Source organism: Mirounga leonina, unplaced genomic scaffold (genome assembly GCF_011800145.1).
Source record: "Mirounga leonina isolate KUSES-001 unplaced genomic scaffold, KU_Mleo_1.0 Mir_175, whole genome shotgun sequence".
NCBI classification, from domain to species: Eukaryota; Metazoa; Chordata; class Mammalia; order Carnivora; family Phocidae; genus Mirounga; species Mirounga leonina.
In genome coordinates this window covers 10,648,615-10,675,661 of record NW_023270453.1, presented here as the reverse complement: position 1 = coordinate 10,675,661, position 27,047 = coordinate 10,648,615, and the positions used below count along the sequence as shown (strand labels likewise).

The 27,047-nt window shown below is 38.6% G+C and overlaps 1 protein-coding gene across 5 annotated transcripts in view; it reads right to left on the bottom strand.

Annotated features, from left to right (window-relative positions):
- Positions 1-27,047, bottom strand: part of USP6NL (USP6 N-terminal like) — a 193,482-nt gene that overhangs the window by 72,391 nt on the left and 94,044 nt on the right. For 3 of the 5 annotated variants that reach the window (XM_035021663.1, XM_035021664.1, XM_035021665.1), the window contains exons 3-5: positions 16,417-16,484; positions 14,276-14,358; positions 3,974-4,013 (exon numbers count right to left, since the gene is read on the bottom strand). In XM_035021663.1, the coding sequence (XP_034877554.1) occupies positions 3,974-4,013; positions 14,276-14,358; positions 16,417-16,484 (191 nt within the window). Of the gene's footprint in view, positions 1-3,973; positions 4,014-14,275; positions 14,359-16,416; positions 16,485-20,388; positions 20,804-27,047 lie in introns of those variants that run through there. The other 2 variants (XM_035021668.1, XM_035021666.1) reach the window with 2 other exon arrangements.

Sequence of the window (27,047 nt, the reverse complement as noted above, 5' to 3'; positions counted from 1 at the left end):
AGGTATGCAAAGATTTTTTTAGTGACTTCCTATTAAACTCTTTAAAGTAAACAACCAATTAATTATAAGCATAACTGGGTAGGTCTTTTATTCTACAGGCAAGTTTCTTAAAAAACAAAAATGTAAAGACAACCTCCTTCAAGCATGCATCCTGCACTAGTTTTTGTCTTCTACTTCTTCTTTCCCTCATTGTCACCCTTCTTGAATCATCTATATCACCAGTTCCCAGACTTCTGAACTTTCTGCACCAGAAAACTATACAAAAGAAAAACAAGCAGGGGCAATGAAGGCAGAAGTCTATACTGGGTTGCCAGATTATATTTTGCCAAATATGGGTATCTATTGTTAAAAGATACCTTCCGATTCTTCTCTCCCTAATTTCTCAAATAAAGGCCACTGTAACATTCAAAAGTATTTAAGTCCATATTTAGTGTTATAAAGCAGCTGTTACATTCATTGGATTATGCATTCAGCCACCACTTACTAAGCATATACTACATGCAAGGCTCTGTGTTCTGGGGGTACAGCTGTGAACAGAGTAGATAACCGACCCATAGAGATGGCAACCTAGTGAGCAAACAGACAAAAAAAGAAGCGAGTAACATATTTAGAATGTGAAATAGCGTTAGGTGCTAAAGAGAAAAACAGAGGAAGGTGAGAGATAATTAGCATGTGTGGAGGGAGGGAGTTCCCAATTTTAGATATGATGGTCAGGGAGGAGGGTCTTATTCTGAAGGTGATACGTGAGTAAATAGCAAAGGAAATGGAAGGTGTCTCGTAGCTACTGTGGGACAAGGCCGGGAAGTGCCCCAGAGAGGAGGCAGCCAAAGAAGGAATATGGCGGGCATGTTCTGGAACCACTACGGAGGCCAATGAGTAAGGAAGAGAAGGCAATGAAGATGAAATGAAAGCCTTAACAAAAAGCACATCATACAGGGCTTTGAAGGTCACTCTAAGGACTTCCTGTTTTATTGTGGATATGACTGAGAGGCAACACAATGTTCTAATCAGAGTGTCATGATCTTACTTACTTTAACAGGCTCATTCTATCTCTTTTGGTGAACAGGAAGATCATGGGGGAGAAAGGGGGAAAATAGCAGAAGCAGGAAGATAGAAAGTTCCAGAAGAGAGGTTACAGTGAACAGGGTGGCAGAAGTGGTGATGGTAAGTCATCAAATTCTGAATACATTTTGAAGGCAGAGCTCACAGGATTGCTGACCAATGAAATGCAGACTATGAAAGAACGAAAGTCAAAGATAACTTAGAAGTTTTAGACTGAACAACCAGAAGAGTAGAGCTCCCATTTACTGACACAGGGAAGTCTGTTAACAGAATGGATTTAAAGAGAATAAGAGGGGCACCTGGGTGGCTCAGTCGTTAAGCGCCTGCCTTTGGCTCAGGTCATGATCCCAGGGCCCTAGGATCAAGCCCCGCATCGGGCTCCCTGCTCCGCGGGAAGCCTGCTTCTCCCTCTCCCACTCCCGCTGCTTATGTTCCCTCTCTCGCTGTGTCTCTCTGTCAGATAAATAAATAAAATCTTTTAAAAAAGAGAGAAAACAACAGAAACTCCTGTTTGGGCATTTGTTAGACATCTAAGTGCACAGATTAAGTCAGACATCTAAGTGTAGACATTTAAATGTATATGCAAGGATATACAAGTATGGGATTCAGGGAGCCAAGTCATCAACATACGGTTGGCATTTAAAACCAAAAGACGAGATGAGATTAACAAGGAAAAAATACAGACAGGAAAGCGAAGTTCCAAAGGCTTGGGCCCTGGGGTACCTCAAAGTACAGAGATCCAGGAGATGAGAAGGAACAAGCAGAGGAAACTGAGAACAAGCAACCTGTAAGGAAAGAACATGCGGAGAACCTGAGGGTCTGAAGGCTGGGAAGAAAGAATGTGTAAGAATGAGACCGTAGCCAACCACATCAAAAACTGCTGGTAGGTCAAGAGGAAAACTGAAAACTGCCTACTGGATGACACAGTACAAAGGCAATTAGAGACCCTAATACAGGCCAGAAGGGGGTGGGGATAAGGGTGGGAAGTTAAAAATCTGACACGCAAGAAGGAAATGCAGGAAAGAAATGGAAAAGAGAGTATAGACACCTCTTTCGAGGAGTTTTGCTGTAAGAGCAAAAGAGAATCAGGGTAGTTCTACAGAGGAAATGGGGCAAAAGAAGATTGGTATTATTGTTGTTGCTTTACAGGAGAAGTAATAAATTTTACTCTGATGGGAACAATCAAGCAGAAAGAGAAAGAATTCGGGAGAGGGAGGGAAGGATAGCTCGAGTGATGTCCCTGAACAAGTCTAATCACTCACAGTGATGAGGGCCTATAAGCACAGATGAAGACAGGTGGGTAGCTGTGGTTGTGGAAGTTTGTGGAAGTTCTCTGCCTGCTTCTATTTTCTTATAAGAAATAAAAAGAACATGAGCTGAGAGGACAGAGGAGGTACTGGAAGTCTGAAGAGGAAAGAGAATGTTCCAATAGTTGAAATGGAGCAAAAATTGACGAGTAACAGCATGCTTTCCTGCCTGAAAGTTGGCTTGGACTTTAGTCCAGAGGCAGCAAGAGAGGCGAGGGAGGTGAAGGTGTATGGGAGTGACTGTACTGACCTACAGTAGAATTTCAGCTGTAGAGAGAGGGGAATGAAGACATGAGTTTGGTGAAGGATAATATAACAGTGGTTTTATCAGTGAGGTCCAAGGATCAGTGAAGTCAGGACACTAGACAAGAGGGAAAATGGTCAGAGAGTGGGAACAGATTCTCAGATTCCCATTTCAAACTGGACTGACAGAAGCCACCAATAATCTCCCACCTTTTGTCTCACTTGATCTTCCTCTAGTCACTGGACGGACAGTGAGTGTCTCAAAGGCAGAAACTACCTCTTTATTTGACCCTAGTATTCTAGGCAGTACCTAGTCCAGTGCTTGATACACAGTTGCTACTCAATAATGTATCTATTGTAAGAAAGAAATTCATTTGCCAAAACATCAAGGTTATGATACTGGGAGAAAATGAGGCAGTCACAAGAGAACTCAACTGTAGAAAGTACCTATAAGAATCTTCAAATGGCAATTCTGTCTGCATCTTAAAGGTATGCTTCATTTTCTTATTTTCAGAAATTGTTTATTTTAGGAAGATTTTCTAAAGTATTTCTCAGATTCTCATTCCAATTCTTTACCTCCATTATCTGAAACTCAGCCTCCTTCCCCCATCAAAAATAAACCGAAGATAATCCCAATCAGTAGCCTGCTTTTCATTCTGCAATTCATTTCCTGGTACAGAAAAAAACAGAGAAGGGGAGGGAGATTCTGACCAACCTTAAAACATTCAATCCCTAGTTCTCATGCACACACAGCTATGGGACCAGCTGCCTAGCCAAGTATAATGAAAAAAGGGGAAAACACTAACTTTAAAAAAAAAGTGACAAGTTTACTTACATAAGATTTAAGTCCTTAAAAGCTAATAGACTTATCTGATTAAAGCAAACTTCTGTTGTTGCTGTTCATAGGAAATTTGGTTACAACCTCATGGAATAGTTCTATTACAAAAAGTTCCTGGTCTAGAATCCTGCTTTATGAGCTACAGAGTACATGAGAATCACTTGTGAAGCTTTCCACAAATGACCTACGTGAGCTCCTGCCCAGAGAGTCTGACCTAACAGACTCAGGAGGGTCCCAAGCGCTTGTGTTCTTCAAAGGCTGTACATGTGAAGCACTCCTAGACTGAGAACTGTCTAGAATACAAGTCTCTGATAACTGCTACCTTTCTTCTTTTCAAGTATCTATCAGAAGTTCCAAAAATCTCCTAAAATTGTTTCACCGTTAATTACTTTCTTAGAGTGAAATTTGAATGCCTGCACCATTTACATAGAACATGGCACTCAAAATCACAAAGGTGGAGATTTTATTCCTCTGATAAACATAATTCACTGATAACGATAAATACATGCAGAGCTGGACTCACCCGTTCCATAGCTGCATTATGATACGGGAGCTCCTCCTCACTGCAAATGAAAAATAGTATATATGAAATAGCTGAAATCATAGTGAACTTTTAAAAAATCATATACCTGTGGGTACATATGATATATAACCATGTATCGTCATCACAAGAATGGATCATATTACATAAGCTTCCATTCTGCCAAATTCAATATAAAACAATTAGCGGTTCTGAACCCACAAGGTCCCCATCTTCAAATCTCTAGACATATGCCGTCTAAGACAGTCATCTCCAGCCACATGTGGCTATTTAATCTAAAATGTTAAGTTCAAATTAACAATTCAGGTTTTCAGTCTCACCCTAGCCATAGTTCAAGTGCACGACAGTGGTCACACAGACAGAGGCTATCGTTTTGAACAGCGTGTATATAGAAAGAATATTCCCACCACTGCAGGAATGTCCTACTGGACAACACTCCTGTAGACCAGGAGTCAGCAACCTTCTTCTGTGAAGGTAAATATTTAAACAGTGAATACATAAGGCTTTGCAGACCATACAGTCTTTGTCATTAACTATTCAACTGTAATGCTGTATTGCACACGTAGACACAGGTAATAGTAGACTGAGTGTGGTTTTATTCCCACAAAATGTTTGCAAAAACAGGTGGTGAGCTGAATGTGACCTGCAGGCTATAGTTCACCAACCTCTACTCTACAACATCACCTCCACTCTCTGGCTCAAACTATGGCCTATAACAACTGATTGCTTTTTAAAAAAATGGTATATGGATCCGGGTGCCTGGGTGGCTCAGTCGGTTAAGTGTCTGCCTTCAGCCTGGGTCATGATCCCCGGATCCTTGGATCAAGCCCCACATCAGGCTCTTGCTCAGGGAGGAGCCTGCTGCTCTCTCTCCTCCCCACTCCTGCTCTCTCTTGCTATCTGTCTCTCAAATAAATAAGTAAAACCTTACATAAATATATATATATTTTTTTAAAACGCTATAAGGAAATAAAATAGCCTCCAAAAGATTTATGAATGAGGAAGGAAAATCTGGGGTGCCTGGGTGGCTCCGTCGGTTAAGTGTCTGCCTTTGGCTCAGGTCATGATCCCGGGATCCTGGGATCGAGCCCCGCATCGGGCTCCATGCTCAGCGGGAAACCTTCTCCCTCTCCTACTCCCCCTACTTGTGTTCCCTCTCTCGCTGTCTCTCTGTCAAATAAATAAAATCTTAAAAAAAAAAAAGAAAGAAAGAAAAGAAAAAGGGAAAGGAAAATCTAATTCTATAAATTAGGAAAGTTTCATTTGTCAAAACTTCAACGGGGATGAGATTTTTAAATATACAACAAAAGACCAAATTCATTTCTCTGATACAGTAATACTGTGATATCAGCTCTAACCTAAAGCATGCTGAGACTCTTGTATTAACTGCCAGTAATATAAAAACAATGAGCTATCTGTAACAAAGTTCTGTGCTTTGAACTGCTACCTCAGTAATACTGATGTTTTCGCAATGACACAGATTCTTGTCTTTCTTTCTCTTGAACCACATAATACCATTTTTTTTTAGAACACAATGAATCGCTTTTAAACATAATACCATTTTTAAGAGTATAGTACATTAGTATTCAAGAGTCCAGTATGTTCAAAGGCACTCTTTTGCTACTCTGAAGAGTCCTTAGGTGAACCACAAACCAACCTATAGCAATGGAACTGACAGAAAGTGTAACAGCCAAAAGAGATCTTAGAGAGATAGGCCAAACCCTTCACTTCAGAGATAAGAAAGCTAACATTTCACTTAGTCACAGTCATTTAGCCTATCACAGAGATGCTCAATTCTATCTCTCTAGCCCTGTGGGTTCAAACCAAGATGAACAAGATCTTCAGATTCTGCAGCAGTATATGAAGAAAGGCCTAAGAAACCAATTCTCAAGAAGAAAAAAAAAAAAAATTGAGGATTTAATATAAAAGTCTTTTTTTTTTTTAATGTAAAGTGTCCACTCACCTTTACTGAAGGTGACACCTTGGTTTTTTTATATCTTTCATTATGCTCAGAGTCTACATTTCCCTGCTAATCTGTAATCCTGATTACTAAAGCCAATGATGTATGAATGGCACAGGATGTAACTTCTAATTTAAAAGTACATCTATCCATTCTTCACTTACTGGCAGAAAAAGGGCTTATCAGCACCGCTGGAATTTATTTCTTAGATGAATAGGGTCAGCAGTGACATCTTGAAAGACTAGGAACATCTGAACCCTTTGTGCACACTAAGACCGGTATTTCTGGGGTGAGTAGGCTGCCCTGGGCAAGAGTAACTTTTTGTACTTTTTGTACAGCTGATTTGAGCAGACCCTGATAACTGTTTATTTGAACTTTCCAACTCCAAATGAAGTGCCAACTCTGGGTGCTTACCAAAGGATTAGTTCTTTGAAGGTACTGGGTACATTTCTTTGGTGTCCTCCTATTTACTAAACAAGACTAACAAACCTCACTGTGCCTATTCCCAACACTGAATCAGAACCAAATTTTGCACTTGTCTGTGGAATGATGCTGATCATCTATCTGCTCAGGCCGTGTGGCCTGTGTGCTCAAGTCCTACAGAACGCACTTGTGAGCTTCAAGATGAGACAGGACTGCTCTCAGCATCCTGCCCCAACCTGACACCGAACCATACTACTGAAAACCCTGGGAGAGCGAGATGCAGGAGCATACATACAACCAAAGTCGGCCTTAGGCGATATCCAGAAGTAGACAGACTTGGTGTTGGATTTCCCTCCACCTCAATATTTTACATTATTTCCTTTTGCCCTGTCACAACCCCCACCCCAGGATGTGCTTGTCTGTGCAGGAACACCATCATATCCCCAAACAGTTACTGAACTCCCACTAACCAAGTGTTTTTTCATATGCATTTTTTAAATTTATTTTTTAAATTTTTTGAGATATAACTGACATATAACATTGTATTAGTTTTAGGTGTACAACATAATGATTTGAGAGATATATATATGTAATATATATATATCACAAAATGATTACTATTTTAAGTTTAGTTAGCATCCATCACCCCACACAGCTACACATTTTTTGGCTTTTCCCTTGTGAGGAAAACTTTTAAGATCTACTCCCTTAGCAACTGTCAAATATACAGTACAGTATTATTAACTATAGCCACCATGCTGTACACTCCATTCCCAGGACTTATTTACCTTATCACTAGAAATTTGTACCTTTTGACCACTTTCACCCATTTTGCCTACCTCCCAGCACCGCCACCACTCCCCATTCCATCTCTGGCAACCAGCAACCTGTTCTCTGTATCTATGAGTTCATTTTTGTGTGTGTGGTTGTTTAATTTTTTTTTTTAAGTTATTTATTTATTTATTTAACAGAGAGAGAAAGAGAGAGAGAGAGAGACAGTGAGAGAGGGAACACAAGCAGGGGGAGTGGGATAGGGAGAAGCAGCCTTCCCGCTGAGCAGGGAGCCCAATGTGGGGCTTGATCCAGGACCTTGGTGTCATGACCTGAGCCAAAGGCAGACGCTTAACGACTGAGCCACCCAGGTGCCCCTTTTGTTTGGTTGTTTTAGATTCCACATATAATTGATAACATACAGTATTTGTCTTTATCTGATTTATTTCACCTAGGATAATGTCCGCAAGGTCCATCCATGTTGTCATAAATGGTAAAATTTCATTCTGTTTTGTGGCTGAATAATATGCCTCTATGGCTGTGTGTGTGTGTATGTGTGTGTGTGAGAACACATTTTCTTTATCTGTTCATCCATCAATGGACAACTTAGAGGTTATTTCCATGTTTTGGCTATTGTAAATAATGTTGCAATGAACACGGGGCAGGGGGGGTATAAAAATCTTTTTGAGATAGTGATTTCCCTTTGGATAAATACCCAGAAGTAGAACTGCTGGATCATAAGTAGTTCTAATTTTTTTTGGTAAAGATTTTATTTATTTATTTGACAGAGAGAGAGAGAACAAGCAAGGGAAGCGGCAGGCAGAGGTCAGAAGCAGGCTCCCTGCTGAGCAAGGAGCCCAATGTGGGGCTCGATCCCAGGACCCTGGAATCATGACCTAAGTGAAGGCAGATGCTTAACCAACTGAGCCACCCAGTCGTCCCTAAGTAGTTCTATTTTTAATTTTTTAAGGAACCTCCATACTGTCTTCCATAGTAGGTGCACCATTTTACATTCCTACAGGCAGTGCACGGGGGTTCCCTTTTCTCCACATCCTTGCCAAACGTTGTTATTTCTTGTCTTTTTAATAACAGCTATTCTAACAGATATGAGGTGATAGCTCATTGTGACTTTGATTTGGATTTCCCTGATGATTGGTGACGTTAAGCATCTTTTCATGTGTCTGGTAGCCATTTGTATGTCTTCTTTGGGGAAATGTCTATTCTGGTTCTTTGCCCATTATTTAATCAGATTATTTTTTACTTAGTTGTATGAGTTCTTTACATATTTTGGATATTAACCCCTTAGCAGATACCTATTTTGAAAATACTTTCTCTCATTTGGTAGGCTGCCCTTTTTATATGCTGTACAAAAGCTTTTTGGTTTGACGTAGTCCCACCTGTTTATTTTTGCTTTTGTTGCCTCTGCTGTTGGTATCAGATCCAAAAAATCAAAATCAAGACCGATGTCAAGGAGCTTAGGGCCTATGTTTTCTTCTAGGAGTTTTATGGTTTCCAGTCTTACACTTAAGCCTTTAATACACTCATTCTTCTGCCTGTGGCTGCCCAGTTTTCCCACCGCCACTTACTGAAAAGACTGTCCCTTCCCCAGGTATATTCTTGGCTGCTTTGTTGTAAATTAACTGACCATATTTGCATAGGATTATTTCTGGACTCTCAATTCTGTTCCATCAATCTATGTTTCTATTTTTACACCAATACCATAATGTTTTGACTACTCAAGCTCTGTAATAGAGTTTGAAATCATGAAGTATGATGCTTTGTTCTTATTTCTCAAGATTGCTTTAGCTATTTTGGTCTTGTGTGGTTCCATACAAATTTTAAGACCGTACACATTCTATTTTTGTGAAACATGCCATTGGCATTTTGATAGGTATTACACTGAATCTGTAGATAGCTTTGGATAGTATGGACATTTTAACAAAATCAATTCTTCCAATCCATGAGTATGGAACTTCTTTCCATTTATTTGTATCATCTTACATTTCTTTCATCAGTGTCTTACAGTTTTCAGAGTATATCTTTTTCTCCTTGGTTAAACTGATTCCTAGCTATTTTATTCTCTTTGATGCAGTTATAAACAGAATTATTTTCTTAATTTCTTTTTGATAGCTTTTACTATATATAAAAATGCAAATGATTATTGTATATTGATTTTGTATGCTGCAACTTTACTGAATTCATTTATCAGTTCTAACAATTTTTTTGGTGGAGTCTTAATGGTTTTCTATATATAAAATCATTTCATTTGCAAATAGAGACAGTTTTACTTCTTCTGTTCCAGTCTGGACTTTTATTTCTTTTTCTTACCTAACTATGTGATTAAAAGTGGCAAGAGTGGGCATCTTTGTTCTGTTCCTGGTCTCGGAGGAAAAGCTTCAGCTTCTCACCATTGGGTATGATATTAGCTGTGGGTCTGTCTTATGTGGCCTCATTCCTGATGAGGTCCATTCCCTCCATAATGGATGGATGCTGAATTGTGAAAACAGTCTTGAGACTGCTTAGATGGATGAAAGAGCAAAGATGTGGTCAAGTTTTCCTGTATGGATTTTCTTGCATTATTGCCCCATACCTAAAACCTTTTATACAAAATCTGCTGTGTGCACAACACTGATCGCCATAGAACTTTTCCTCCTCAGATTTCTGTGATGGCGTGCATTAATCTTCACAGCCTTCCAAGGAGAAAGCAGGGGATTGCTGCCTTTCCAAAAGCTACACACAATGTCTAAAATACACATGTAAAGCACAGCACCGGCCTCAAGCACAGTGGCTGGCAGGCTGCAGGAGGGCACTAAATGTTGCTGAGTGAAAGTATGGAATAAAAGGGTGAACACATGCCGGCATGCATAGATGCATCTTCCCCTTGCCACTTACATATTCTCCAAGTAGAAGAAAAGAAAGACCAAAGTCTGGATGTGTACAGAATATTCCTTTAGGTCAGCAAACTACAGCCCCATGGGTCAAATCCGGCCCACTGCCCACTTTTGTAAATAAAGTTTCAATGGAACACTGCCATGCTCATTCGTGTATTGTCTGTGCTTGTTTTCACGCTACAACAGTAGAGTTGAATCATTATGACAAAGATCACAAGGTCCACAAAGCCAAAAATATTTCCTATCCGGCTCTTCACAGAAAATGTTTGCCTGACCCCACTTTAAAAAACAAAGGTTTGTCCTCTAAAGGAAAGAGGTACATAGAAGTTGCTAAAAGAAAATGCCACGCTGACAACAAGAAGCCATACCTCATAGAAACACAGTAAGTAAAAACAACAACACAGTCATCCCTGGAAAGAGAGGGACCTTAACTCAATCTGTTTTCATCTGCTTTAAACTTAAAAGAATTATTAACTAGAGTATATGTGCCTGTAATTTTTCAATACCTCAGGTGGCATATTTCTGTGAGACAAAATTTCACCGGGTAACTTAAAACTTAACTTGCTAAAATCAGTAAATTGAGTATGTTGACTAAATTTTGTTTTTTGCAGTTAAGTCTATCTAAGTTTAGATTTACTCTAATCAAAAGGATTAGACAAGTAGAAAGAGTTCGCAAGCTCTTGTCATCAAAACAGAAGTTCTTTAAAAACAAAAACACCTTTATTTTGGCTTTCAAATATTTATATAGTCATAGTAAACTACAGACAATTTGCTAATTTTTTCAAATACACACCTTTTGATTAGTTGAAAATCTGAAGCTTGATATTAATTTTATCTTTATTTTTGATACAATTTCCTTCTAATTCTATTAATAACTTCTGACCTAAAAGCTCTATCACTATCCAAATTCCAAGCATTCCAAGCTGAACAGACCAGCAGTGACTATTTTTGATAAAAATGTTGAAAGTTCAAATTTCAAAATTTCTCTAACTCTTAAACACACTTGATTTCTCCATTCTCCAGATGTAACTCTGTCACAGGCATCCAGACCAGGGATAACTCCCCATTTCTGAATCCTAAACAAAGACCTTCCTGTTGCAGCATCAAGCCAAGCTGGTTTGGCAACCATTTTTATATTTATTGTGAAACCTGTTATAAAGCCAAGTTAGGCCTATACTGCTTTTGTTAATACTGCCACATATCATAACAAGCAATTTAAGTTACTAAAACTGTAATTAGATATGAAGTCAGCAGCCTTCAGAGAAGATCACAAAGTTACTTTTGTCCACTGTATTGTACTAACATTGACACTTAAAACCCAATTTCACTGCAGAACCAATCAAAAATTGCAGAGAACTAAAACAGCAGAAAGAAAGGCTCTTCGATCAAGGTGTGATAGAAGGCAATATCTAAATGCCTAGGCCAACTGACTTTATTCAATAGTGCAAAAAAAAAAAAAAAACTTCAGGCTACAGTGACAAGTAGTGGAAGGCACCAGCAGCAACCTCTGGAGAATGTGTTTTACTTAAAGTAGGCATTGTAACAAAAATCAAGTTTGGTAAAATTTAACAAAGCCTAACATTACACTAAAATCCATTTCTCTGCTTCATTATTTTCATTTGTGCTGGATGCTTCAGGACTGCACGATGGTATAAATTAAAAAATTAGTGTGATCATATGAGAACTGGTACCAATTGGCTTCATTTTCAAAGAAGTGGTGAGCTTAGCTATCTGATGTATATACCTTCATACAAGTGACTGCCTTCAAATTTCTTTCTAGGCGTGTCAAAGCACTTTTGTGTTTCTCTCATTTAAAATACAGGAGAGGGATGCCTGAGTGGCTCAGTCCGGTAAGCGGCTGTCTTCAGCTCAGGTCATGATTTCAGGGTCCTGGGATCGAGTCCCGCATCGGGCTCCCTGCTTGGCGGGGGAGTCTGCTTCTCCCTCTGCCTGCTATGCCTGCCGCTCCCCCTGCTTGTGCTCTCTCTCTCTCTGACAAATAAATAAGTAAAATCTTAAAAATTAATTAATTAATTAATTAATTAATTAATTAATTAAAATACAGGAGAGTAGTAACAGGCAGTATACTGCAGAAGTTCAGAACACAGGCCCTGCTGTAATAAGACTGCCGAAGTCTACAGCCCACATTTGACACAGTCAACACAACTTGGGCCAGGTGGTTGACCGCTTTCTGCTTCAGGTTCATCTAAAAAAAAGATAAAAAGAGTACCTACCCCAAAGAGTTTTGGAGAGGAATAAATGAGTTATCCATGTAAAGGGCTTAGAACAGTGCCTGACACACAGTAAGTGCTCAATAAATACTAGCTAATATTAGTAAGATAAATAATGGATGGACTAAACATGTTTCAAGCAATGAGAAAAGAGATTTTAGGTAACTACTAGAACCTTTTGGAATGCACAGGTTTTTCACATGTCGCTTATACTATATTAGACCATTTTATGATATAAACATCTCCTTTGGTGGTTCACTCCCGATATACAGTCACTTGAGAAGGCCAAAATAAGCTAAGTTATATTGCACCTTCTGAATCAAAATCTGGGATAGAGCCCAGAAATTTATTTTTAAGAAAAATTTCTCAGCTGATTCTAGTGTGCAGACAAGTTTGGGATCCACTGATCTTGATGGGGCTAAAAGCTCAAACTGTCCTTTAAAACTTTATCCCATATCTCAGATCTGCACACTAACCCACACAAATGTGTAACCATTTCCTGCCACATTTGTGGCCAAGTTTGATTTATTTAAAAAAAAAAAAAAAAGTGGAAGTGGGGGTTTAATTTAAGAAGAGCGTTTCATCATAGTTAAATACTGCTCTGCTGGTCTGTTAAAGTTCAAAGTCTAATTATAACTACTCAAGAGAACACTCTGGTTATGCTAATGTCATTGGGTATAATAACACCACCTTATATTTGTCCAGACCTTTATATGGCATTCTACCATTTTATTTCTTCAAAGCTTCAACTATAAAGTATGTAGAGCAGTGATGATTCCATTTTACAGATGAGGCATGAAAGGGTTAACTGCAACAAGTGAAGCCACAAGAAGGGCACACATTCTCTAACTCCCAGAGCTGTTTCTCTTAACTTTGTTTGCTTGTTCTACCCAAAGAAAAAGAAGATACCAAAAAATACTTTCTAAATGCAAGAAAACTCAACAGAAGGAGAAAACAAAGTCTGAGTACTACAAGTTACTGCTATGAACTATCAAGAAATTATATTTTTTCCTTCAAAATGTAATCATATATCCTAAAATTAAAAAGAAAAAAAACTCTGGCTTTTTCCTATTTATAGTAAATCAGACTGGAAAAGAATAAATTTGAATGAGAAATTACTCACTAAATTGGATGGAAGCAAACAAACTATAGAGATGAAGAGAAGTCTCTAGCCTGTAGGGATCTGCCCAAACAATGCCAGAACTGGAACAGGCAGAATTTGCATCACTAGCAGGATGTTTTCAAGAGTCAAAATCACTTTAGCCCCTTTACAGTAGTCTAGACCTCTCTCAACTCTTTATATAACATACTCAGGATAAATGGAATTAATTCTGAGAAGCAATAACACAAAGACATTTATAACTATGGGAAAGATCAACAGCATTTCCTCTCATTGTTCATTTCTAGGCTGCATAACACTAAAGTTCTAATTGCTAATTATTTAAAAAATGCATTTACATAAAATGAAATGTTTTGTAATTATTTTTGAAATACAAATTATTATTCATTTCCATTTAATTCTGCTAGATTATTAATATAACTCATTTATTGCACTTTATGTTCTTACTAAAATACAACAAATATTAAAGATTGTATTCTTAACTATATAGTTCAATGTTAATCATAGAGGTTAAAAATGCCAGGAATTTTTTTTTTTTTTAAAGTAAATTTTTATTTATTTTTTGACAGAGAGCGACACAGCGAGAGAGGGAACACAAGCAGGGGGAGTGGGAGAGGGAGAAGCAGGCTTCCTGCTGAGCAGGGAGCCTGATATGGGGCTCGATCCCAGGACCCTGGGATCATGACCTGAGCCGAAGGCAGACACTTAACGACTGAGCCACCCAGGCGCCCCGAAAAATGCCAGGAATTTAATAACAAAAAGCACATTGCAGGACTACTCCTGGAATCTTATTCACAGCTGTGCGATTAAAAATAAAGAAAATCAATATAATAGGTCACCATAGAAACATTATAATAAAAAAGTTAGCTTTCAAACAATGCAACTTACTGTAAAAAGCCAAATCTATCCGTGACTTTGTAAACAAGGTAATCAGCATCCTCCCAAGGTTCAATCTCTGCACCTTCTCGTCCCTGTAATAGGGGACAAAGAAGGGTATTATTGGGAATTTATAAAACTGAATAATTACTTAAAACAAGAAGACCACAAAACAAGAGTTAATTTTTTTAAGAATTAATAATAAGAGTTAAAAATGAGACACTACCAACCTAAATTAACTTTAAAAAAAAACAAACTACTTTTGGCAATATAATCACTACTTCCCAGTTACAAGCTTCAGAAGATCCCGTATTCCACCAACAGCTGACACGCAGCTAAGCCCTGATCAGACTTGGGTTTGTGTCAGAAGTCAACTGGGAAAGACAGAGCAACGAAGGGTAAGAAAGCCACTCAAGAAGGAACTGCCAAACTTTAATGTTTTTGACTAAACATGTCATAGGAAAAACTCTTTCTTGCCTTTCATCCACACTTCTCAGAACAGTAAGCTATCCATCTTGTGTCTCTACTTCTTTACTTCACAGCTACATCAGCCTTGACATTATTCTTGCCAAGATCAAAAATGATCTGCCCTTGGACAGATCATCCAGTGGACACTGTTCAGTTCTTATCTAGTGGATTCTGTTCAGTACATTTCTCAGTATTGCTCACTCCCCATTCCTCAAACTCCATCATACCAGCCTCTCTTGGTTCTCCTCATACCATCCAACTCTTGTTTTGATGGGTCTTCATGGGTCCCTCTTAACTGTCAGTGTGCCCACAGCACTGCCCTCAGCCCATTGCTCTTCTCACTCTACTTTTGAAGCTGTTAACCAGCACCGATTAGAGTAGGAACTTCAAATGTCTACACCAATCCATCAAATTTCAGATTCAATACCCAACTGTCTTGTGGACCCCTCCATGTGCGTATATTTTATCAATGACTGCACAATGGCTAGCCTAGTTTCTAAGTGTGACTTAACTGCATGGAAAAAAAAAATGCATACAAGCATGAATGAATGATAATTCTATTGGTTTTAAATTAACTAAGCAGTTAAATAAATTAATTAGGTTTTCCAGACTCCACTAAAACCTACTCACAATAATGGGAAATTGTGTCTGATGCTCCAAACAACCAATTTAAAAACAAACTCTAGGAACGTAACTATTAAGTAGAGCACTGCCTGCCTGTATGGCCTCCCTGGGAGCAGGGCACAGTCCAGATGGCTTTCTATAATTTCATGCTCCTATTATTCTCACAAATAATTAAAAATAACAGATATGAAATTACATGCAACTGAGATAAATATAAAACATGACATTTATAAATCACTGCCTACAACCTATTACAGACCTCAAGGGGTAAAGTAATAATAAGGAGATACGTAAACTGTCAACAACTGTGATATTCTAGGGCATCAAAAACCAGATTCCATAACTAACAGAGATAAAATGGTAATGGAGAGTATACATAATGTATAAGTTCAAATTTTCAGATCCATGTTAAAACTTTAATAGCATATATAAATTATAAATAAAATGGGTATTTAATTCTATATACGGACATATTCAAATATTTACTGAATACCTAGCATGAGTTAGGAACTACTCCAGATATTTAGGATACAAGAGTAAAGCAAACAAAAGAAATCCTTACCCTCAGAGTTTACGTTCTAGGAGTGAGAGCAGACAACAAACAAAGTAAATATAATATGAAGTATGCTGATATAATAAGGGCTATAATGAAAAATAAAGAAGAGAACAGGGATCCAGAGAGCTGGGGAAGGGGGTTATTAAACAGTGTGGTCAGAGAAGACCTCACTAAGACGGCAGGATCTGGGTGAAGATCTGAAAAAGGTGAGGCAATGAGGCAGGAGAATATCCAGGATTAAAGTGTTCTAGGCAGAAGAAACAGCAATGCAAAGGCCCAGAGGTAGGTGCAAGCCTGGTGTGAGATTAGAGTGGCTGGAGCAGAGGGAAAGAGGGAGAGAGAATCTGGAGATGAAGTCAGAGAAAAAAAGACGACTTCCATTGTCACATAAAGTAAACAAACTGCTTCTGTAATTTAATTTAAGCTCTCCAAACACCAAATCCATTTCTATTTATATGTTTTTTTTCTAATAAAACTTATTCAAAGGGTAAATATGAATACTTACTCTGTCATACTTAGCAACTATTTCAGCTCGCTCCTGGGCAAGTTTGAGTGCTACATCCTGGTCCGAATCTGTGGAGAGATCAAATTTAGATGAACCGTTTTTTAAAGAACCATAAAGTTAATTAATTATAAAACTAAGACAAAACAAAAATAAAACAATAAATCGGTATTGCCTAAAAGGACAAACCAGCAAAATCAAATAAAAGGCTGAGTTAAGTATCTGTAACTACCAACGTTGAAATATCAATGCATCTACCATTTCAATAATATACATGATATTTAAAAGAAAGCAAATTTGTTAACATAGCATTAACGTAGGGGAGACGATAAATCTTATCCCTCAAGAAGCAATTTTGGATCTAATTTCAGAGAAATAAGTATTAAAGTAGAAACAAACCGAAAGCTCTAAGTTTTCAGATAAAATCCACCTGGGTGTACGATGAGAAGAACATTCAAGAAGGCTTTTACAAACTGAGGTAATTTGTCCACAAAACAAACCAGTATAAGATATACTTCAGGAGTTAAAAAAATATATATTTCTCCTACATGATGAAAAGAATTACTTCTTCATTTGGCCTCCGAGGTCCCCCTCATCAACTGTCCCAACTACTATGATAATCTCCATCTTACAGCACACACATACCCTTCTCTCTTACTACCACCATGTATCTTTGAAAAACACAAATCTGACTACAGCAGTAGAGATCATAACATGAAATAGTATGCATATGATTAGACATCACAAGTACCGTAAAGAAAAACAAAAGACCCGTAACAGGCTATATCAAAGGCACCTCTTATCAGGAAGAAAAAGACAAGCATTCCACTGGAAATCTGGGCAAAGGCCATGAGCAAGAAATTCACAAGAGTAACAATAGCAGCCAGAAGCATATCTGTGTTCTCAGTAAGTCTCTGGCAGATAGTAAGATATCTGCAGGCAGCAGATACTGTGAAAAACACTTTACATGCCTTATCACGTTTATTTCTCACAAGGACACCCTAAGATAGGTATCATATGAATTCTATCACATGGACCAAAAAATGAAGCCTAGCGATTTTAGTGAACTTGTCTAAGGTCACAAAACTAATAAAGAGCAAAACTGGAATTCAAATCCAGATAGTCTTGACTCTATGGCCAATAATTTTAAGGATTACTTTATAAAAATGATTACTAAAGACACAAGAAAGGACCTCCAGGGAAAGATGCCAGATGGAACATACATTTTATATCCATTCTTCTTGAAACTCACTAATCCCCTCCATCAAAGGCCCAGCAAATGGTGGCTCCTGAGGAGCGGGAAGGGTGGGGCTGAACACAGAATACTGAAGAAAGGGGTCAATTCCCTGAGATTGAAAGGATGTGCACGAGCGTGGAAGGGGTTGGGTGCAGGGAAGAAAACCATATCCTCTCCGCAGCAGGAGACCAGCAGATACGGCCTGAAACTGCAGAAGCGGAAGGGGCAATCCAGGCATGCCATCTAGCACTACGGAAGAGAACAGAAACGAAGCAGCCCGGGGAGTGGAAGGTGGTTACTTCTGTGGGGTGGGCTGTGAGGAGGGAGGAGTATGGCAGTCAGCTATTTTTCAAAATAAGCTGTACAGACTGCTGAATCTTTAAACCAAGTATAGCTCTGATAAAAATAAAATCTAAATTTAAAAGCCAAGGCATGGGGATAAAAAAAAAACAAACGTATTAGAAATACAAGTTTTAAAATATCTTTGTACTTATCTTAGACTGACCACAAAATGGATTGATGTTACTCAATGTTGACAATAGCATGGGGAAATCTGCAGTAGCTTACTCTGAGGGGTGACTTATTAGTGTATAAAAATCTTTGGGGAAAGCAATTTAATAATATGTCTGCAGAATCTTAAAAATGGGCATACCCCAACAATTCTACCTCTAGGGATTTAGGCCAATGAAGTCATCAATATAATAGTAAAAACTGGTAAAAATGGGAATTTGTAAATTTTTAAACATTTATTTGAGGAAAAAGTGTATTTATGTCACTGCTTTTCTCAGACTACAAAGTGTCAATATGCTATCCTTTGGGGGAAAAGTGAATAAATAATGGAATGGTTCAATAAAATTAACAAAAATGCAGATTAGTTGTTTAGATTTTCACAATGAACTAATGTAATCAGAAGTCTAGGATAATCAACTCAATTATATATTCATTACCCTACTATTCTAGACTTACAGAACTCTGTCAATACCTTTTCCCTCTTCTGTTGCCCAGCTTCACAACATTACACTCCCACTTCTACAAAGGGGGAAAGTAAATTAATAGAAATTAAACTCGAACTAAGAAAGCTGACTACTTATTAAATTCCACTTCCATTATCAGAACAACTAAGCGTGAGTATCTATGGTGATCAAATTCAATGGATGAGTGTGTTCTTTGAATATATTCTGTATCAGACCTTCATTCCTGCTACCCGTCCTAGGAGTTTCAACCCTATTTCCTACTTAACAATGACAAGTTTAAACATATAAAGGCAAGAACTGGAAACAGTATGGAGTTGAGAAGATGCAAAGTATCCCAAGAAAGCATCATTGTGGTGAACTATAAGATAGAAAGCTTTCCACAGCTCATCTCTATAGTCTACAGATTTCCAGAAAGGAAAATCTAAGCATTTAATAGAGGCCATACTGGAATTGATTGAAATTCTATCTTAATTTTATGAAAGATCATGTACTTTAGTATGATTAGAGTAGTCCTCCAAATCAAATAAAGTAAGTTCTAAATCTTTAAGTTCCCTTAGAAATTTCTTATCATTGCATATCCCTGTGGAGAGAAAATTCTGTAATGTTGACAAATGTGTTCTAAAAAAAGCATGAATTTGAAGTCAGACTAATTTTATAAAATATAGCCAAACCTGCTTCTCTGAAGAGACTAAATCTAAATGCCAATTCTTTCCAACAGGGAGTAGTAGAGACATTATTTAGTAATCTACATTGTGAGGCAATCATCTTTAGAGTAAGAAGTAATATCCCTATACAGCATTCACTGTAGTTATATTTTGTTTCACACTGTCTGATCTAGAGTTGAGAAGTTTATTAAGAATTACACTAGAACCCTCCCTTTGGTTTCATTGTGAGTGCTTATTTAGAAATTCCATTCCAAGAACAAAGAGTCTGCCCTAAAACACTGACCACAAAGGGATATCAACAGCTGTCTTGTGTCTGTGCTCAAGTGTGCACAAAGTTCCAGGCACCTATTAAACAGTGACAGTTGTGTTCCTCAGTACTTACATCACATGTCATTATTAAATTTTAAAAATCTCTATTACATTACTCAAGCCAAATTAAATCAAATTATTTTTATTGACTTCACATCTAACGTAACAACGTTCCAAAGTAAAAAAGGCATATTTGAAGCAGTAAAAATCAAAAGACATTAAATACTCAAGTATACAGGAAAACACACCTGGGCACAAATTTATGGAAGATAATGACTGCTATCGCATCTTATGAAGCATTTAAAAAACTGACAACAATAACATTTTAAGAAGACCTCTAATTCCCTTTAAACACAAGAACTTTTAAGAAGCAAGCATCCTCCTGAATGACATTTTTTAAAAGCAGGCATTGTAGCTTAGTATCATTCAATTAATCCCAAATTGTAATGAACAAGTCAGTCAAAGTTAGTAAATTTCAAATCCACTAAAACAAAACTGACAACACTTTTCCTACTGTACATTCTGACAGATAATTACTATATATAAATCAACTCTTCCAGGGGCGCCTGGGTGGCTCAGTCGTTAAGTGTCTGCCTCCGGCTCAGGTCATGATCCCAGGGTCCTGGGATCGAGCCCCGCATTGGGCTCCCTGCTCCGCGGGAAGCCTGCTTCTCCCTCTCCCACTCCCCCTGCTTGTGTTCCCTCTCTCGCTGTATCTCTCTCTGTCAAATAAATACAATCTTTAAAAAAAAAAAAAAAATCAACTCTTCCAATTTAGGAAGTACTTTACCCTTTGTTAGACAACTGGTCTGGCCTTGGGAATTAACGGTAGCTTCAGTCCTCATAAAGTAAACTTATCTACTCCAAGATTTCATTATTATTTTACAGTTCTCAAGCACACCAGGAGTGTTTGGTGGTGCCTCACACATTCTTGCAACAAACTGAAACAGAAAAGTGGAAGGCAGCTCTACTTTAAACTATTTGTGAAACAAGCACAAGAAAGAAAACGTTTCTAGGGGAGAAGAAAAGACCTTTCTGTGGTTACACGGACTACAGATAGTCAAACAAAGATGATGTTTGTTGAGAGTAAAAACATGTCTTTCAGGCTAGATCCCAAGTATGAACCATACCAGCCTACACCCAGCATTCCATCTGACAACAAACAGGAGCTTGAAACAAGCAGCTTTATAACATGCCTTCATCTTGTACTGCAAAATTAGCCACATGCCTACTACTTTTAATAAAATTTGTCATGAAGCAACAAAGACAATTTTTATTAAAAACATTAAACTAAAGCTAAGTAGGAATGTTCTCCTCAAGTACATTTTACGTCTTAACATAATTTTTAATGTGAAAACTCAGCCTCTGTTTCAGACACTAAGTGAATACATGCTAAATTTTGGAAGGTTTTGGAAAGTTTTAACACACCACACATATACAACTGAAACAAATGTTTTGTGAAACAATGTGTATAACTACTGTAGGATGGCACTATGAAATTTTCTATTCCATTCTATTTATTTTTTCTTACTTCCCTTCAATGCTTCCTTCTTTCTTTCAAATGGTCAAGGACCTACAATTTGGAAACCACTTTGCATGTAATAGCCATGTTAGAGGCATGCTTGTGAACATTAATTACACTTAACTGGACACTAATGCATTAAGTTTACACTCAGCTTAAGCCATCTGTAATATTTAATATAAGCAAAAGATCGCAGAAGCTTAGGGAGAGGGAAAAATTTCAAGTCATACACCAAGGAATGAGAATCAGACTGATACCAAACTGTTTACCAGCTAAAAGATATGAAACTCTGTTTCCAAAGTTCTGAGGAAAAAATTATCATTTACTTAGAATTCTATACCAAGCCCAACTATCAATGAAGCATGAAGAAAAAATAAAAACATTTCTAGATATTATGAGTTGTGCTGAGCTCAAGAATGAACTCCACCACCCCCCCAAGAAGATGTCCACATCCTAATCTCTGGAACCTGTGAATGTTCCTTATATGGCAAAAGGGATTTGCAGACATAATTAAGTAAGGCTCCTGAGATGGGGAGATTATTCTGGATCATGCAGACAGGCCCAACATAATCATAAGGCACCACATAAAAGGGAGACAAGAAGGTGTGACGATGGAAGCAAGAGGTTGCAGTGTTGTGAGAAAGGAAGGGGTCACTAGCCAGAGAAAGCAGGCGGTCTCCAGAAGTTAGAACAGACTAGGGAACGGATTCTCCCCTGATGGCTCCAGAAGGAACCAGCCAGGCTGACACCTTGTCTTTGGCCCAGTGAAACTGACTTCAGACTCTAGCCTCCAGAACTGTAACAGAATAAATCTATGTTGTTTTAAGACACCAAGTTTGTGGTCATTTGTTGTAGCAGTGATAGGAAACCAATACAATGATTCAAAGTTCACTGCCTATGCAATGTTTCTTTTAAAAAGAATTTCAGAATACACTACAGAAAAGCAAGACAACAACAGAAAGAATGGACAGAGACTGTCTCCTTTTTCAAACTTTAGTCAGGCCCCTCCAAACCCTCTTCCTGACGAGGCCTCATCCTGTCTCCAGCCTGCCTAGCCCAGCTGTAGCAGGAGTCCCCCCACACCCTGATAGCTGGTCACCCTGGCATGCCTTTACCCAGAATCCTGTTCAGTCACTGTAGCAAGGACTCTGGTACCCTTGATGTCACCTCTACCCGCTGAATCCTTTACTCTGCCTGTATTACCCCTACTTGTCCTTACCGTTTGGAGGGGAGCCCGATCTCTCTCCACTATTGCTGACCGTCTTGACCCTAACTGCAATCGTCCTGAACAAAGTCTTCTTTGTTGTTTTAACAAGTGCCAGAATAATATTTTCTTTAACAGAACCAAAAAGAAGGTCAGACACAGGACCCATGAAATCTCAGGAGGCTAAAATTAGACATTTCCAGATGTCACTGTGTAACTGCCTAGAGAGCAGCCAGCCTAAATTAGAATAGGGAATACAAGGTGTCTTCAGGAAGAAAGTGGGTATTATTAGCGATACGGTAAAAGCTTATACATGAAAGACTCCAAAAAGAGGGTGAAAGGACTGTTAGAAATCTTAGAACAAGCAAAGCAGAAAGTGCTAAAAGTCACAGTCAAATATAAAGAAATGTACAAAAGGCATTTGTACATTTGAACTGGACTGGCAAATAGGAGAAATGAATTCATGTGACCTCGACACTTTCAACAGTAGGATTTTACTTCCTTCCTATGTACATCGTAATATTTGAGACTGGAGTAAATGATACTGACATTATTATGATTATATGATACTGACATGATTCTGATTACACAAGAATTTTATGAACTTTTAATCTTCACAAGCAACTGCAGACAAAGTGTCCAAAACCAAACTCTGATCTGCACACACAGACCCCACTCCAAACCTAAGCCGCCTTCTTAAAAGCAGCTACTGTGACCTGTGACAAACATGCTCTGCACTATACAGGAACCTGCATGTACCCACGTGCATGCACACAGACGTCAATTTCCCTTTTCTAGTCAAAAACTAGAATTGTTCTATAAATAATTCTACACTTTACTCTTTTTCATTTAATAGTACATCTTGGAGATTGTGCATATCAACACCTATAGATCTACCCAGTGGTGTGCCAATAAGGGCTTAGCAACCGATTCTTAGAGGGAAGAAGTAAGGGCTCAGTGACCTGGTTTGTGGCATCTCCCAACTTCCAGAATGCCACTACCCCCACTGTGGTGGCTAATTGGCAAGGTACAGCACACTGTCACGGAACACAGAGTTCAGCTGGCTCAAATACTTCAACAGATCTACCTCAACCTTTCCACAGCTATAAAGCTTCCTAATGCGTTAATGTAATCTATTCGACCAGTCTTCTCTAAGGATATGTGAACTAGGATAAAATGAGAGGCCATTTTTAATGGGAGTTAAAGATGAAACATCATGAGGTAAAGAGCTTCCGAGGCAGTGGTGACCAAAGGCGAGCAGAAAAACAGAGGAAGCAGAAACTACCAGGAAGCTGAGAAAAAGCAACTGTTGCAGAGAGGAAAACAGTACCTGATGTGCAGAGCAAAGCGAGTCACCATCGCAGAGACAGTTCAGTCTAAAAAAAGAGACAGAAGGACCTCTCCCTGAAGCTGCTTCATGCTTCAGTTCCCAGTGGCTTTCACTTCCTGCTCAATACAAAGGATGCTCTTTTTTCTTGAAATAATTTGAATAAGTTATTCTTGTCCATGATCTGAGTTCCTTCATTCCACCACATCTTTCAACCAAAAGAGGCCCTCTGCACCAAGGGTGCCTACGCAATGGTTTCAGTTATTTGTGATCACTTTCTTAGCATGCTGTGAACTAAGACATATCAAAAATATGGTAAAATCGGGGCACCTGGGTGGCTCAGTTGGTTAAGCAACTGCCTTCGGCTCAGGTCATGATCCCGGAGTCCCGGGATCGAGTCCCACATCGGGCTCCCTGCTCGGCAGGGAGTCTGCTTCTCCCTCTGACCCTCCTCCCTCTCATGCTCTCTGTCTCTCATTCTCTCTCTCTCAAATAAATAAATAAAATCTTAAATATATATATATATGGTAAAATCTTTCATGGTAAAATCGTAATAGGCACCATTGCTAAATTTTGTCATGCTCTAGATCCAAGGCTGGAAGGAATACTCGAAGGAGGAATAAGCAGAGTTAAGCACATTAACACTAAAACATAACTAAAAACAAAATAAAGGAAGATGCACTAGTCACAAGAGAATCTGAAATACCACTTATTATAACTGGTCATTCTGTGTAAGATGACATTAAGTGCGGGCACCTACAAGTTCCAAATACCCGCCCTCCCCCCACAGAGAAAGCTTATTCTGAAACAGCATGCCAGGATCCCGTGGGATACCGACCACCTGCCGGTCCTGTGAGAACTAACCCAGTGTCTCCTCATGTCCCTTCTACTCCCTCCACTGGGAGGTCATCTATAATGCAACATTACTTTGCACTCCGGCCAGGTCCCACTTCCATCTCTCATAACTTACTCAATTCCATATTAAACAATGTCTTATCAAAAACTGTACAACCTCCAAAACCTTCTTCTCTCCTTCTTCCTCCCTCCACTAGAGTTAAGAATCTTAGAAAAGTCATTGGCTTCCTTCTCTCTTTCTCATGTTCACTGGGAATAAGACAACAAAAGATTTGTGTCATAGCTGCAATTATAAAACTCCTATAAATAATCGTGATCAAGGAAGGGACAGCCAAAGGCTAGAAGCTAAATACATGAAAGAATCAATGCCATAACCCAAAGTCTTCAGAAATGCCCAGATTTGCTCTCAAAACAGCCACACAAGTATCCATACAATAGCTTCATATTTCTCTGGTTTAATATGCATTGTCTGATACCATAAAACACATTCAAAATAAATAAGCTTAAATACTCTTCAACTTTAGCTTTTACTTTAATTATCAGTGTAAATGATTTTTATCTTTCCACTCAAAATACTTCTATTATAGCACTACCAGCATGGTATCAATATTTTCTACTATATCATGCTTTAAATGAATAGTTTTTAAATTTTTCATTAAATTTGCAGAACACATTTCTTCAAATTCTTATATAGAAGCCCAACTGCCCAGCAAGGCAGGTAGGTGAGGTTGAGGAGAGAGGGAGCAAAGTTCTCCTGGCTTGATCTCCCTCTTTCCTCCACAGTGATCCAAGGGGACCTGTACAGACCTATAGTGCTATACAGGCCAAAGCAAGGGGTACCCACTGGCCTTCTTTTGTGAGTACCTTTGTAAAGCTAATGCTCAAATGACTTCTCTTCCAATCAGTTTCCCAACTGCCATCTCAAGCTCCCTTTCACAGTCTCCCCCACAATTCTTAAAGTCTGGGTCTTCCTTATACAAATAAAAAGATCAACATTTTATAACTGATAGGTTGGCTGTTTGTTACTTTGTTTGTAAGCATACACTTTAAGACCCTTCAAAACAGGACACAGCTCTAATATTTCAAACAAAGAGCACCCGGTATTAGCGAGGTATTTAATATTTCCATAACTAAAAAGATACTTAAAATTATAGTCTTAATAATTCCTGGGTAGGCTTCTATTACTTGCTTCCTACTTTCTAGAAAGATGAGAAACAAAATAACTTTTAAAGTCCTAAAAACAATTACTGGCAAAGATTTGTTATAATTGAGAAGATCATTTTTTTCTCAAATTCAATCATGAATTACAGCCTGCTTCTAGTGGACCCACCTTACCAATGCCCATTGGCATAAGGGAGAACTGGCCTGCTTCTTTTGTTCTAGCGTACTTCCAAACTGGTACCCATAATACCTTATTGAATATACTTATTGGCATGTCTATTTAACTGTAAGCTCCATGAAAAGACAGTTATCTCATTCATCTTGGTATTGCTAGTATCTATCACAGTGCCTAACACAGGGCAGATACTCACCAAATATTTCTTAAAAAGATAAAAATAACTCCTCAAAATTAATTACTATTGTGAACTATTCAACCAGCTAAACACTTAATATATCAATTCATTTTTAACAATTAGATTTTTACTTTATTTAGTTGGCAGTTAGCAGGCCAGGGGAGGAGCTGAAGGGGAGGGAGAGGGAGAGAGAGAATCTCTTAAGCAGGCTCCATGCTGAGTGCAGAGCCTGACAGCGGCAGAGCTCGATCCCATAACCCTGATCAGGACCTGAGCCAAAACCAAGAGTCGGACGCTCAACTGATTAACCCAGGTGCCCCAACAATTAGATTTTAAACTATTATACAGATATAATTTCACTGCAAAAATATACCTTTACTAAAGATTACCAGCTTTGTTTTTTTATTCTATTTCAAGGTAGCATTAAAAATTTTATTAAGACTGTAAAATTCAGATATGAGAAGTCACAATTTATTTCTAATTCGCACTTCTGTTTACTTACAAGTCCTTCATATCCATTAAGGAAGAAGGAAAGAAGGAAAGGAAGGAAGGGGACAGATCGATCTATCAACAGATAGACAGACAGACAGATAAAGGAGGAGCCTCTTGAAAGGTGAAGAAAACCAGAGACTTGCGTGTGTTTGTGTTCCAGTCTACTCCTCTACTCACATCTTCCTTGATCTAGCTCCCCAATCTACTCACAGAACATCACAGTCTCACTTTCTTGACAGGAAGGTCCTGTTCACTTGGCTGAGTGCGCTACCATCATGCCTCAAGTCCATGTGGAGACACTTCAGCTAAAGGAACACTCCAGAACTCTCCCCCCACTCTTCCCTCATTCCTCTTATGGGGGCAGGACTTTTGAGGGTGGCTTGGTTGAGCTCCTTGCTCTCTCTCTCACCACTCTGGGTGCATGCCCTCTGGTCTACTCTCCATGCATGAAGGCACCTGTCCTGAGGGGAGGCCTGCAGTTGCTCGGCTATGCTAGTCACCCAGTGGGTCGGTCTAAGTCAAGATGGGCTAATAA